Raw genomic sequence first — 16,056 nt, 5'->3', positions numbered from 1 at the left:
ACACTATTTTATCCATGGTTTGCCCTCGGGAGAGGAGTTTACTGGAATTGGCCAGTTGAACAATTGTCAGATATTGCAGCACTTGATTACTAATAAGAGTGCAATGACGAGTGAAATTTATCGATTGATGTAACTCTTTACTGTATTTACACATTTATGATAGACACATTTGCATTCAAATGCACCAAGATACAGAAAACTTGCTCAAGTTCCTGCTGATGCTCAACCCTTGCTGACCCACAGCAGAGTAGAATTTGCATACTTTCTTGCCTCCAACTTTTTCCCTTTTTTCTTCTCAAGGTAGTGACTCATAGGGTTCCATAGGTACCAAGAGTCTTCTAGTATAATACGACAACATCGATTCTTCATGTGTGAATCCAGATATAGTCCACATGCTATCTGACTTGGGGAGGGATGGGAAGTTGCTGCAAAGCCAGATCTTAGCCTTGATAGCATCCAGACAGGCATTTATATCAAAAATGACTAGTAATCAGCAGTTGGAACACATTGATTTTTCCTATATCTAGCCCAGAGACACCGAGGGCAATTGTAGCACCTCCAATGTGTCTTGACCAGCTAACATTCTACGTGAGGGATTAGACCCAAGACTTTTGTCATCTGTATGGCTGAATATTACATTATGCAATGCATTTTCTCACTAGGACATTGGGGAACAACAGCATAACTTTTATAGTGCTGCCTGAGGGTGTAAAAACAGATGTACTATAGATAATGTACCTGCAGTGCCAATATGAAAATGTATATTGAAAATACTCAATAGTGAGCCACTGAATATGAAATTTATCCCACCAGAGAGAAACCTGAATAACTTTCAAGGGCCAAATTGCAAATAGTTCTGTAGGTCACACTCACAAGTGATATAATTTCCATATTCAACAACTTTCCATTCAGTATACAGTTTAAACCACATGCAACATGAAATACAACAATGCAAGAAAGTTAATTTCATCACTTTCATTCTTTCTTACGAATTTTAGTGCATGTAAGTGTCAGCTTAGTGATAATACCATCACATCTGAGTCAGAAGGTTGTGGATTCAAGTCCCACTACAAGACTTGAGCACATATTCAAGGCTGACTCTTCACTGTTGTACTGAGGGAATATTAAATTGTTGGAAGTGCCGTCTTTCAGACATTAAGCCCAGTCCCTGTCACTTGTTCAGGTAGACGTAAAATATCTAGTAGCACTTTTTCGAAGAGCAGGGAGTACTCCCGATGTCTTGGCCAACCTTCAACCCTCAACCGACCCCAGGAAAAAAACGGGTTAACTGGTTATTCATCTCATTGCTCAGCGTGGGACTTGGCAAATTAGCTGCTACATTTGCCTACAAAAACAATGACTACATTTCAAAAGTAATACACTGGCTGTGAAGCACTTTGGGACAAGAAAGATGTTATATAAAAATGTAAGTTATTTCTTTCTTATTAAAATGACTGGGAAACTGAATACTTTTTCAATTTGGGCACCAAGTGTCAGCATTAAGAATGCCCAGGTCAGGTACACCAAGGGTCAAAGATAGCTTTATTTTGCACCTACTCTGTCCCAGCCCCAATCTCAGAAGAGCAACCTTTACCAACCAGCATGAAATTTTCCAATTTTATACCAGACATTTGGTGGTCCAAATGAGATTGACAATTCAGTGTCAATTAGTGTTAAATTTGGTGAATTTTATGCCGTGGGCTATTATTCAATAGGAACTAGGTCGACAGTGCTCAAACTAATTTTAAATGGGATACTTACAATCAGCAGAAAAAACCATCTCCCCTCAATAATTCCAAATATCCACTTAAAAAAATACTTGCAAGCATACTCAGTTGAACCAAGCATTCTCAATTGAACCAAGCATTATTTTGTATGGAGAACCAACATTTTCCACTGGCCAAAGGCACTGATTTCTGCTCAGTTGATGCCATGATAAACTAAATCTGTGAACAGGTGCTCCAAAGGTAAGGATCAACATTATTTTACTTTCCTTGTGCTGTGAAAGTGGAGAGATTGATTAGCTTAGTCCAATTAAGCACTATTTTAAGTTCAGGGATTGGTAAATGGCCTGAGTAAAATGTGTACTTTTGAAACTAGTAGGGGAATTACTTGCTACGAAACAACCTCCATCCCACACACAGGTGCATGCCTTTCACCTGGCTCTCATTCCATGTTGCTGGTTTTCTTGACTGGAGTTATGGTTAAGTAAAAATGACTGTAGATCAGTGAATGTGAAACATTGGTTTTGCAGCTTTATTGATTCTCTTGTCACACTTAAGTTTAATGGATATTTTAATTAACCTGTGGGCACTGCATTAGGAATGGTTGGGGAGGCATTGTAGGGGCACATAGAAAGGATAGCAGCATAGAGAAAGCCATAGGTATAAAGAAACAACAGGATCTGAAGGATGTAGGGTGGTAGCAAATAATGGCAGCGATGATGTTTATATGGGAGAGTAAACTACGGTGAACTACTACATAATTGCAAATGTTCTAAAGGAAGATGCTTACATATCTATTTGTGTTTCAGTCAACTTTATTCCTGCTTTTGATCATTTCAAATTGAAGATTAAAAGCTGCCATTTTGTATAGATACTTTGTTCCAATTACATCATGAAAAACAGAACAGAGAGCAGGGCGGGACACTTATTTTATTCTTTCATTGCAGAGCAGCTTCTAAATAAAACATCTATTCCCAGATGTTTGAAAACGTAACTGCAGGAACTATAGTCGTGGCTGGATCTAGAATTCTGAAACAAGGATTGCCTTCAGGCCCCTGTTATTAAGGCTCAATATTGGATTCAACAATTCCAAAGATTACTTATTCAATCAAATTGTTTCTCTATATACACCAAACTGCTGTTAACTTGGTCATACTCTTCTGAGATTTTTTACCACACTTCTCAGTGGGTTACTCAGTGAGATCCGAGTATTAATAAGGTAGTCAATTTTGCCCATTTCCTTGTGGTTTGTTGACTGGAAGTCGTGGCTTCCTGAATGACTTCACTCATTAAGTATCTTTTTAACATTAACAACCAATTAGAAAAAAGGCTTGCTTGTCAGAAGTACCGAAAAGAAACTTTGGGGATTTCTAGTGTAATACCCCCTATTAGTAACAGGTTGGGTTAACTCAAAACTGAAAATATATTGCATCATGAAAATGTGTTTGGGTTAATAAGCACCATCATTGTGTGTTCAATGGTTTTGTCTGTGTAAGTCATTTAATGTCTAGGTTTAAGATCTTTGCTTGAAATATAACAATTGAAGATGAGCGCAACACAGATCTGCTGGGCGATCAAAGCTTGTAGATTCAAAACTGATCACTTCAAAGAGGTTACATAGAATTTTCTGACAGTTTGAAGATTCTAAAAACACAGCCTGAAGAATCCTCTTTAAAACTACCTAAGAGATTAGAATTGCATGTGCTCTTGCAACTCTTCAGATGAATGTGGAATTTATTTATTTTTGAAAAACTGCCTTGATTGAAAAACGAGAAGAAAATTCTTCTAGCTATTTTTGCTACTTTTTAAAATAAAAATGAATAAATTAAGTAGCGGAATGGTGAGAAATTTTAAACAAAAGATACTTGGACTGCGTGGTTGTAAATCTGTATGGTTATGAGTCCACATTTGGAGGTGGTGTGAAAGGTGGAACAACAGGTTTGTTGCACCCATGGTACTTTCCCAGAAGCAGTGATTCAGTTTAGCTTGTCACTGCAGTTTACAAAATAAAAATACACAATGCTCCTAATTGTTAGTGGTCACCAAAATCAGAATGCAACGCAATGTTAAAGAGCTGAACTTATTTACTGTAAAATAATCAGAGTTGCAGCTCTAATTTTAGTAGTGAATTAAACTTCATCTGAATTTAGCTCAGTTGCAAATCGTAGCTTCCATTTTTAGGAATTAATAAGCTCTGATTAAATTTAACTTATGTTCGACCCGCCAATCAAACAAGAGCTTTAGATATCACCAAAGGACTGAACTGGGTTTAAGCAATCCTTTATGGAAAGGTCTGTAATGGGGGCAGTTGGAAGAGGGTGTACAGCTGCAATGTCTTTACATACAGTGGATAAGTCGAGGAGTTTTCCACCTCGATATTTCACTAATGCAAAAACAACCCCTGCAATTCACGAGAAGAATATTTACACATAATATCCTTGTAAAACTTAGCTTCTTGCCCCAGGGCAGCTCTCAAACACAACAGCCAAGAAACACAAATCAATACTGTAATATTAACACTTTAGATCCATTAGGTCAATGTTGTTGCCATCACACAATCATATTGAATCTTTGGTTCAAAATCTATAAAACTGGGTGCTGAGTGTTTATTGACCAGGAACCAATCACAAAATATTATCCCCATAAACACAGTAAAATGATTGGAACAACATCTGTAGTGCAGATGAACATTGAAACCGTCTGACTAAGCCATTCCTGTCAGTCAAAGTTATGGTGACTGAAAGCAGGCCCATGTAAAGAGTTAATGCATACAAAGCACATTCGAAAAATCTTCTGCTTCAGTCACATGATAAGACAGAAATATCTCTAGCCTGTCAACTCTAGCACCTCTTCTGCATCCAATTTCTTACAAAAATGTTAACATTTACATACATTAATAAAAACCTACAACACTCAGAATTCTGCGTTCCTCCAATTCTGGCCTCTTGTGCATCCCTGATTTCTGTCGCTCCACCATTGACGGCCGTGGCTTCAGCTGTCTCGGCCCCAAGCTCTGGAACTCCCTCCCTAAACCTCTCCCTCCTCCTTTAAGACACTCCTTAAAACCTACCTCTTTGACCAAGCTTTTGGTCACCTGTCGTAATATCCCCTTATGTGGCTTGGTGTCAAATTTTGTCTGCTAACGTTCCTGTGAAGCGCCTTGGGACGTTCTATTACGTTAAAGGTGCTATATAAATATAAGTTGTTGTTGTAAAAAACTCATGTTTAAATGAGTGCGTAGCTGAATGATACAAACCAGGAAACTCCGAGGTGACAGCCATTTGGCTAAATTAGCTGATTGCAACTGGCATAGCACTTGGCTTGCTGCAAGTACTTAATGTAAGAACATAAGAAATAGGAGCAGGAGTAGGCCATTCGACCCTTCGAGCCTGCTTTGCCATTCAATAAGATCATGGCTGATCTACCTCATCTCCACTTTCCTGCACTATCCCCATATTGCTTGATTCCCTTAATATTCAAAAATTTATAGATCTCGGTCTTAAATATACTCAACGACGGAGCCACCACAGCCCTCTGGGGTAGAGAATTCCAAAGATTCACCACCCTCTGAGTGAAGAAATTTCTCCTCTCAGTCCTAAATGGCCGACCCCTTATTCTTAGACTGTGACCCCTGGTTCTGGACTCCCCAGGCAGGGGAAACATCCTCCCTGCATCTACCCTGTCAAGCCCTGTAAGAATTTTGTATGTTTCAATGAGATCACCTCTCATTCTTCTAAACTCGAGAGAATATAGGCCTAGTCTACTCAATCTCTCCTCATAGGACAATCCCCCCATCCCAGGAACCAGTCTGGTGAACCTTTGTTGCACTCCCTCTATGGCAAGTATATCATTCCTTAGGTAAGTAGACCAAAACGGTACACAATACTCCAGGTGCGGTCTCACCAGGGCCCTATATAATTCCAGTAAGATGTCTTTACTCTTGTACTCAAATCCTCTTGTAATAGAGGCCAACATACCATTTGCTTTTCTAATTGCTTGCTGTACCTGCATGTTAACTTTCAGTGATTCATGTACCAGGACACCCAGGTCCCTCTAAACACTAACATTTCCCAATCTCTCTCCATTTAAAAAATACTCTGCTTTTCAATTTTTCCTACCAAAGTGGATAACTTCACATTTCTCCACATTATATTCCATTTGCCATGTTGTTGCCCACTCACTTAGCCTGTCTATATCCCCTTGAAGCCTCTTTGCATCCACCTCACAACTTACATCCCCACCCAGCTGTGTATCATCAGCAAATTTGGATATATTACACTGGTCCGCTCAGCCAAATCATTGAGGTAGATTGTGAATAGCTGAGGCCCAAGCACTGATCCTTGCAGTGCCCCAGTAGTTACAGCCTGCCAAACCGAAAATGACCTGTTTATTACTACTCTCTGTTTTCTGTCCGTTAACCAATCCTCAATCCATGCTAGTATATTATCTCCAATCCCATGAGCCCTAATTTTGTTTAATAACCTTTTGTGTAGTACCTTATTGAATGCCTTCTGAAAATCCAAATACACCACATCCACTGGTTCCCCCTTATCTATTATGCTAGTTACAACCTCAAAAAACTAAACAGATTCGTCAAACACGATTTCCCTTACATAAATCCGTGTTGACTCTGCCCAATCCTTTTATTACTTTCCAAGTGCCCTGTTACCACGTCCTTAATAGATTCTAGCATTTTCCCTGTTACTGATGTTAGGCTAACTGGTCTGTAGTTCCCGGTTTTCTCTCTCCCTTCTTTCTTAAATAGTGGGGTTACATTTGCTACCTTCCAATCCGCAGGAACCGTTCCAGAATCTATGGAATTTTGGAAAATGACAACCAATGCATCCACTATCTCTATAGCCAACTCTTTCAAAATCCTAGCATGTAGGCTATCAGGTCCAGGGGATTTATTGGCTTTCAGTTCCATTAATTTCTCCAGTACTATTTTTTCACTAATACTAATTTCTTTCAGTTCCTCATTCTCGCTAGAACCTTGGTTTTCCACTATATCCAGGAAACGTTTTGCGTCTTCTTCCATGAAAACAGACACAAAGTATGTGTGTAATTTCCCTGCCATTTCCTTATTCCCTATTATAATGTCTCCTGTCTCAGCCTGTAAGGGACCCACATTTTCCTTTTTACATACCTAAAGAAGCTTTTACAGTCTCTGTTTTTATGTCTCTCGCTAGTTTACTCCCATATTCTATTTTCCCTTCTTTATCAATTTCTTGGTCCTCCTTTGCTGAATTCTAGGAGGACCAAGAAATTGATAAAGAAAGGGAAAATAGAATAGAAAAAAGGCAAGTAGCCTCAGAATTCTTGGGTTAGGGAGAAAAAAATTAACCAGGGTTCCTGCTTCTGCTCACTATCTACAGATCCCTGCCTGAAGTGGACAGGGTCACACTTAGATGTGATGATTTGTGCAGTCTCATTGGCCCGTATTTTCCGATTGGAGACTTCCTGCTTGCGGAGACCTCCGATCTGGAAAAAATCTACGCCCTTATCTGAGGGCTCTGGAGGTCCGGACATTTCCGTTCCTGGGACTATCCACAACGAAATGTGCAGGGCCCACGTATCCCAGGGGCACATGCAGTTCGCAAGCGTCCTTGGGATCACGTGGACCATGGGGAACCAATGAAAGAAGGGAATCCCCCTTCATACTTGTGACAGGTCGCAGCTTAGACCCATCAAAAGTATGAATGGAGAGCACTCCAAAAACACATCAAAACATTAAATACATTTTTTTTTAAAGCACATTTGTAAAATTAGTTAAAATTACATTAAATTAAATATTTTAAACAAAAATTTTATTTTTTTGAAAAAAAAATTGAAGTTTTTTACGGGGCTAAAAATAAACACCTTTTAAAAAATAATTTCGAATTTTTTTTTTATAGTTTTTTAAAAAACTCTTATGCTGGTAAAAGCAGGCCTTGCGCTTTTACCAGACGTAAGATTTTTAAGTGTTTTCAGCGGGTGGAGGTTTTGCAGAAAGCGGAACTCTCCACCTGCAGAGGCCCTTCTCCAGGGCAGGTGTGCGATCAATCAAGAGGATTCTTGACAGATCAGAAGTGCCGGTTTTCAGCGCATGCGCTTCGCCTGCCTGAAACCGACTTGAGAGGTCCCTGCGGGTGTGTACACAGCTCGTTACACACCCTCAGGGATCGGAAAATACGGGCCATAGTCTTTTGGCATTCAGTGTCTAGGCTCACACATGAAGAACAACCACTAGGTGAGGTACTAGAGGGAATCCAATACCCATAGAACTATAACCAAGCAAGGAGTCCGTGCCTCCAGGAGTAGAGGAGGAGAGGGGAGAAAACTGGGGAAAAAGGAGGAAGGAGTAAAAATACTTAAGACTGTGCACTGAAGGTTGCAGTACACATTGTAAAATTCACATAATGTTCATCAACTACTGGAGCTTTTATCTTGTGGCTTAAGATGAAATCAGAGCTACCTCAGATGTAGTACTACCTTGCAGCACAGTCCCAAGTATTATTCGAAGATTACTGCAGAGTACTAATATATCTTAATTTTTTGATAAAATGCAGTTTCTTTTGTGTACATAAACTTTGATTAACCCATTCATTGGCCAAGACACCACTTGCCATCATTTTATCTGTAATGGTGGTATGCAGTGAAAAAGTGAACTAGATAGGAAAAAAAGCATATTTATTTTAAAGACTATCACTGCCATAAGAGCACTGCTAGAATGTAAGAGCTCTACTATTATCATCATCACTACCACTAGGGGATAAACTGGGCAACACAGTGGAAGTACTGCGGTAAACCTCCTATGTGCCATGTCACATGGAAGTAGGATGCAGGTCTTGTGCCTCTGATTCACTATCTGACTCAATCGCAACTGCAGCACTGTAAGGAGATGCCCAGTGAAGGTCAAGTGCTTCCCAACAATGGAGAATAAAGCAGGCTGCTCTTTTACACTCTCTCCCCCCTATAACCACCAGTTACAGAATGTCACTGGTGGGTTAAGATAAATATTGTGGGGAGATTTAATGGGCAGGGGCGAGCTGTATAAGAAAAAAAAAACAAATAGAAGGTAAACATTTTGTGGTTAGCAGAAGTTTAATTACACAGATTCTGTAAAATAGCAGATTAGTGCGCTGCCATTTTAATCTTAAACCTGTAAGAAAGAATCAAGGGCAGTGATATTATCAGAGTTGTCCTGTAATCTGAACACTGAGAAAAAGCACCCACTTCTCAGAGTCAGATCCCTTTAGTAGCAAGAGCAGATGTACTGTATCTAGGTATCTTTTCTCAAAAATTGGTATCAGGACCTTTACACATGAAGCTGTCATTACATTTTAATCATCTCTTAAAGTTGCTACTTTGTAAGTAAGTCATTGAAGCTCAGCAATCTTGCTACAGACAGGACTTCCTGTTCCATAGGCTAGTCAAATCCACTGCAGGGAGTAAAAAGTATTTTGTGATATTTTCATAGCTTTCCTTTTTTTAAGTTTCACCATCACTTTTACATGATCATTATGCAACGCTCAATTAGTTTTTAGAAACAAGACATCTAAAAATATTACTTAATACACTTCCCTTCCAAGGTATTCATTTTGGTTTCTGTAGACATTTGATATAATATGCAGCATTACATAGTCACAGAAATAGAACCAGTGAATGATTTTTGCAGTTTTCTTTTGTTGAATAGCCTGCTTATACTTCATAGGAAAGCAGAAATGAACTCAAACTTAGTGAGCAAATTTTCTTATGCTTCCAAGTGAATGCAGGCTGTATAGGTCAACAACTTAAGTGAGCTAACAGGGGGTAAAAAGACTTTTAGATCAAAATTTGATACTCATACATGTACTCAATGACCATAATGGGGTAAAAGGCAATTTATGGGTTGCATCCTTGTTTTATCGCTTTTAAATGCGAATACTATCCAGATTAACCAAGTCAATGTGTTAAGGATCTGAAATATGCAGCAGAATTACCTGTGGGGCTCTGAGTTGCTGAGGGAGTGGAGGTTGCACTGGTAGTGATGGTATCGCTGCAGCCTGTGCTTGTTGTGATGGTGCCACTAGAGGGTGGGGAAGGGGACGATGCTGGAGAGGGACTCTGCTGGTTTATGTGCTGTGCCACTGCAAACCCTAGAAAGCAGTTAAAGAAAAGGTTTCTTTTATAATCTAGACCCTTTGAATAATTTCCAACTTAAACAATTCAAGGTACAAAGACGCCTCCATTTCCAGAAATCTTTAGTATTGCTTCCTCCAATCGTAACAAATGTGTCACCCAATCTTTTAGTCTGCAGGGTCTAATTTTTAGTGATTTCATTCAGAAAAATAACCGATTTAAAGAAATTCCATATACGACTTAGCAATGAGTTAAATACAAAAGGCAGCCTATTTCAGTAAATTTTGTGGAATCTATATTATTCAAATATTGCAACATGACAATGCCCTGTAGCTTAACCTTTACATGTGCAGATGCCCTAAAAGAGACCTCAAGACCAGAACTTGCACAGTGTTACCAACATTTCTCAATGTTAGACTTCAGTGTAGCCTGACTAAAGTGCAGAACAGTTTGACCCACATTGGGAAGCGTGGGTAAGAATTCAAGGACTTGATTAACTTTTGCCCCAGAAAAGGACCAGTTATAAATTAGGACCTTTATCTTGCTCTAATTCATAGCTCATAAAAATAAAAAATGGTTTGCCTGGGCCATAAGCACTGTAAACTTATACATCATGAGTATAACGAGATAAAATCTTATAACTGACTTATTTAGAAAATCCTGCTATAGTCTGGGAATCTAACATTTCTCTAATTTCATTGTGCAATGTTACCATTATATTTCTATGACACATCACTGCATAGAAACTCATTGTTGGACAAGAAGCCTGAGCTTCAAATGTTTCAAAAAATAAATACAGAATTCAAAGTGTGAAAGAGAATTTCAAAACCTTGTAAAACAACAACATTTTCTTGCATCAGCTACTTTAGACTGAAACAGCCTTAGCCTGATGGGCCCAACCTGCAGGAGGTGACCTTAAAAAAGAGATCTTATCAAGAAATTAAAATGCGTTAAAAATAATACTGAAACAGCAAAAAGTTTTCCTTAAGGAGGTGGTAATGTCACGATAGTTTAACTCAGTTTCGAATTTAATCCAATGTTGATGATTTCATAACCTAATATGGCAGATCTAGATTTGTTAAGACACAAATATGTTAGATTATCTGCTGTAAATACAGGCTTTTAAATAAAAGTTCAACCTTTACATACAAATGTAATTTTCAGTCATCCACATGGATAAAATAAATGATGTTGAACACTGTTCTTTAAGAAAGCCATGTCTTTGCATGGTCATTTTGGACAGCACCAAATATACCAGGTAAGAAAGAGGCAAGAGCTTTGTATATGGAAGGTGAACTTCTTTCAAAGAGATACAAAGACCATGTCTACAGTAAGTAATTGAACATTCATTTAGCATCCACATACACCAAGGTAAGGCAGAAAGCAGTAGCAGGATTTAAAATATTCAGGTCAACTTGGAGCATTATAGTGCAAAAGTGTTTGTTGCCCTGGGCTGTCAGATCAAGACATTAATGCTTAGTAAAATCATGCAAATTACTCCAGAATCCTTACAAATATTGTCAAGAGAATCCTGCACATGTTGGACCCTGGTAAGACTGTGGCATGGGTAGAATGAACCTTTCCATGATGTTTCTGTGCTATTACCCAATTTGCTCAATTTCAGTTAGTGATGAGTTTACCAAAGGTTTGTTCTCATAGAACACACAGGCCTGGCAAATACTTCAGCTTCAGTTTTGCTCAGTAAGTGGCCACCAGAATGATGGTGGTTTCCTCTGTTAATATTTTCTGAATGATTCTAGCTGTTAGAGAAACTAGGGAAAAGTGTAGAGGAGGTACTTTCCATTTCAGGATTGATGGGCTACAGTCTGATTGTCTCAATTCCTCCAACAGAATCTCTGCAACCACTTATTCTAACATGTTCAAAGATAATCCAAGCCCTTTAGTGATGGAGAGTCTACTTATGCCTGGGTCTTGTCCCTGCTTTGAGTATTCTTTGTGACTCTTGCGAGGTGTTCAGCAGAAAGGTTTAGAAAACAACAATGCCAAATCAATACAGCTATGAAGAATTGAATGTATCTCACTACTGTACAATGTATTGTTTGTCTAAACTTTACCTAACCAAGCCCTAATTCCTTGCAACTTTAGCCTGTTTACATGTCAAGAGCTTGAGCCTGTTTACATGCCAAGGGCTGAGTGATTGGATCCCCAATCCTTGAGTCTGTGCTCCATCCTGGAAGGAAGGTATCACCCCCAGGATCCACTATGGGATTACTGTAGTCAAAAGATTGAGTTTTTTTCCCCATTCTTAGCATATGGGTGTCGCTTGAAAGGCCAGCATTTATTGCACATCCATAGTTGGCCTCGAGAAGTTGGTGATGGACATCCTCGTGAACACAGCAATCCATGTGGTGAAGGTACTACCGCAATGCTGTTAGGTATGGAGTTCCAGTGACAATGAAGGAACGGCGATATATGTCCAAGCCAGGGTTGGTTTGTGACTTGGAGGGGAACTTGGAGGTAAAGGGGTTCCCATGCATCTGCATGCATAATGGTGGTAATCACAGGATTGGGAGGTGTTGCCGAAGAAGCCTTGGTGACTTGCTGCTGTGCATCCTGTAGATAATACACACGCAGCCACGGTACGCCGGTGGTGGAGGGAGTGCATCTTTAAGCTGCTGGATAGGGTGCTGATCAAGGTGACTGTGTCCTGAATGCTGTTGAGTTGAGTTAGCCCCGCCTACTACCATTTCTTCACCTTCTTTCAATAAAGCGTGTATGGAAGTACTATTGAATCTGGTAACTAATAATGCACCCAGAATAGCCACAAATGGATGGGGCAGTGGGCTGGGCGTGAGATGGAATAAGAAACAGATGTATGGACAATCTTAACTATAGCTTTGCCCTTTAAGGTACTAGCATGAACTGTGTGCTGTGTGTGTCAGGCTGGACCCAAGCCCTGGACAGATTTCAAGCTCCATTGTAACTTTTGAAACACTCCAAACTGCCATCAACCTGATTCTCAAGGACTTTTATCCAGGAAGGTTAGTAGCAGGAACTTGGTTTGGAATGTCACAGCAAACCCTGAAATCCTCAGTCTTGCAGGTCTGCAGAGAAGAATGTCCTAGGCTGCTGTCTTGGCCCTTACATCGAGAGCAGCCATGTCAAACCTTTGGAAATATTTGGCTAATGTCATCTCTCAGTCCAGTCACTACCCACGGCTGCCACAGAAGCTTGTCATTTGAAGCCATGGCGACTTGGCTCATTTATAAACTTGGCCGAATGAGCTTGGTATGATAATGCTATTCTTATTTCAAAGGCACTTTGAAAATACAATCTTCTGCCCAGTTGTGCAAACTTTTGAATCCTTTTCTGACAGAATTGGCTTTTCCTGGACTTGAGTGAAAGGGATTGGCTTCAGTTGGAAGTCTTCCAGGTGCTTCCTTTGTGGCTCTCAGAACCCTGCATAATGTGTCTGGTCAAAACTAACCATTACAATCTGTCCCAGTTCTTGCATACCATTTTAGCGATGGAACACTTGGGTCCTATTCTATACAGTGTGGTAAAGATCACATGGCCAAAATAGATATGCAGTGTGTGAACTTCTTAAAAAGGGAGTGTGCTCCTAAACAACTTCTATTCCCCCCTCTCAACCTCTCTTCCCCCCCTCCCCCAACCCATAGATGACAGAAACTACTATTTGTCTAAGATGGTTGAAAAGTGAGGAAGAATACAATTATTTTATTTCATAAGTGATCTACAAAAACCACAAACACTTATCAAAATTGTTGGGGATTGACTGGGAGCAATTATAATATTTTACCTCTCTATAGAACTAACTTTACTTTATGATACAGAAAGTAGTGCACAAGATGAAGAGTAAGGAAGACTAAATACATTTGAACATTATTCATTCCATCAACAAACAATTGATGCAGCGAAGATTAGTGATTTACTTGAGCAGACAGGCTGATGGTAAAAACTCAGTATAATCCAGTCTGGGCAGAAGTAAAACATTTCAATGCAAGCCTTTTACTGTTTTATTTCAAATTGCTAAGGGTTCTGTTTCACAAACTAGCTACCAAATCTCAAGAAGAACATAAGTAGTAGGAGCAGGAGTAGGCCATACAGCCCCTTGGGCCTGCTCCACCATTCAATAGTATCATGGCTGATCCGAACAGAGACTCACGTCCACTTCCCTGCCCGCTCCCCATAAACCTTAATTCCCTTATCAGCTAGGAAACTGTCTATCTCCGTTTTAAATTTATTTAATGTCGCAGCTTCCACAGCTCTCTGAGGTAGCAAATTCCATAGATTTACTACCCTCTGAGTGAAGAAGTTTCTCCTCATCTCAGTTTTGAAATGGCAGCCCCTTATTCTAAGATTATGCCCCCTAGTTCTAGTCTCACCCATCAGTGGAAACATCCTCCCCGCATCCACCCGATCAAGCCCCCTCACAATCTTATATGTTTCGATAAGATCGCCTCTCATTCTTCTGAATTCCAATGAGTAGAGGCCCAACCTACTCAACCTTTCCTCAAATGTCAACCCCCTCATCTCCGGAATCAACCGAGTGAACCTTCTCTGAACTGCCTCGAGAGCAAGTATATCTTTTCTTAAATATGGAAACCAAAACTGTACGCAGTATTCCAGGTGTGGCCTCACCAGTACCCTGTATAACTGAAGCAAGACTTCCCTGCTTTTATACTCCATCCCCCTTGCAATAAAAGCCAAGATTCCATTGGCCTTCCTGATCACCTGCTGTACCTGCATACTAACCTTCTGTGTTTCATGCACCAGGACCCCCAGATCCCTTTGTACTGTAGCACTTTCTTTCCATTCAGATAATAACTTGCTCTTTGATTTTTTCTGCCAAAGTGCATAACCTCACACTTTCCAACATTATATTCCATCTGCCAAATTTCTGCCCACTCACCTAGCCTGTCTATGTCCTTTTGCAGGTTTTTTATGTCCTCCTCACTCACTGCTTTCCCTCCCATCTTTGTATCATCGGCAAACTTGGATACGTTGCACTTGGTCCCCTCCTCCAAATCGTTAATATAGATTGTAAAGAGTTGGGATCCCAGCACTGACCCCTGCGGAACACCACTAGTTACTGATTGCCAACCCGAGAATGAACCATTTATCCCAATACTCGTTAAGCACAATACAACCTGTTAATGGTACAGTCAAGTTAAGCTAAGTATACAAAAAAAAGTACAAATGTTAGAAATTTGAAACAAGATCAGAAAATGTTGCAAACGCCTAGCAGATCAGTCAGCGTCTGGAGAGAATAGATAACATTGACATTTTGGGGGTGGAAAGAAAGATTTGTCCAAAGCATTCCACACTGCTGACTGACCTGTTGTACATTTCAAGCAGTTTCTGTTTTAAGCTAAGCACAAACTGAATTTAGGAACAACATTTGAATATAGCTCATTTTAATTCCTTTTGCAGTATACTCACATTAACACACGCATAAATGCTATCATCTAACTTATAATGAATAATGGCTGATAACAACATAGAAATTTCCTGTTGGAACCGATCCCATTCTAACAAAGTGTAGCCACAAAGCAATTAGATATTACTTGTGTAATTGCCAAGACCGAATGTGGCTATAGACACTGCAAAACCATCAGAGAAAAGTCATTAACGCTAATTTTAGCAGAGCCATCAGGGGACTAGTCAAGGTACTGTATATCAATCTGTCTCATTACACCACATTGTTATATAGCTGTTAGAAACGGTACCATTAACATGAGTAGGAGAATTAACCTTGTTAAAGCCATTAATCAGTTTTAGCGGTGCAGTTTCAATGGGAAGGATTTTAATAAAGTAAAGTAAGCAAGGATAGGTTTTGATCAGAGTTGCTTGATAGCAGCCCTCAAGTTAATACTGGTAGTGTGTAGGCACAAAGTTTTTTTTAGACCCTATTAACGGATACAGGTGCAAGTTTTTACAGAGAAATCTTAGAGCAAAGCAGCAGGATGGCTACAGGCAAATGATTTAAATCTCTGATAACACTGCAGTATACCAAAGGCATCTTGGAGGTACAGTCTCAGTGACTTACTGAACTATAGTACCTCGTGTGCAGGGCCGGGGCGAGGGGGGGAGGTGGCTGTTTTATTTGTCTGCAGCAGTGCCATTCTAATTTCCTCTGAAACCTGGAGAGTCACTGTGCACATGCAGGTTTTTACTTCAAATGAAGACGCACTGAAATCTACTTACTGCTACATGCACACTAGCACGAGATCTGACAAACAACATATAG

At 39.8% G+C, this 16,056-nt stretch overlaps 1 protein-coding gene across 3 annotated transcripts in view; it reads right to left on the bottom strand.

The window, feature by feature from the left end:
* clec16a (C-type lectin domain containing 16A) overlaps positions 1 to 16,056 on the bottom strand; it is a 316,644-nt gene that overhangs the window by 13,768 nt on the left and 286,820 nt on the right. For all 3 annotated transcript variants that reach the window (XM_086000646.1, XM_086000643.1, XM_086000644.1), the window contains one exon: positions 9,686 to 9,841. In XM_086000646.1, coding sequence (XP_085856772.1) covers positions 9,686 to 9,841 — 156 coding nt within the window. The remainder of the gene's footprint in view (positions 1 to 9,685; positions 9,842 to 16,056) is intronic.

This window comes from Somniosus microcephalus, chromosome 11, assembly GCF_052327205.1.
Source record: "Somniosus microcephalus isolate GS21.2 chromosome 11, FLI_Smic_1.0, whole genome shotgun sequence".
NCBI lineage: Eukaryota > Metazoa > Chordata > Chondrichthyes > Squaliformes > Somniosidae > Somniosus > Somniosus microcephalus.
This window is presented reverse-complemented; position numbering and strand designations above follow the sequence as displayed.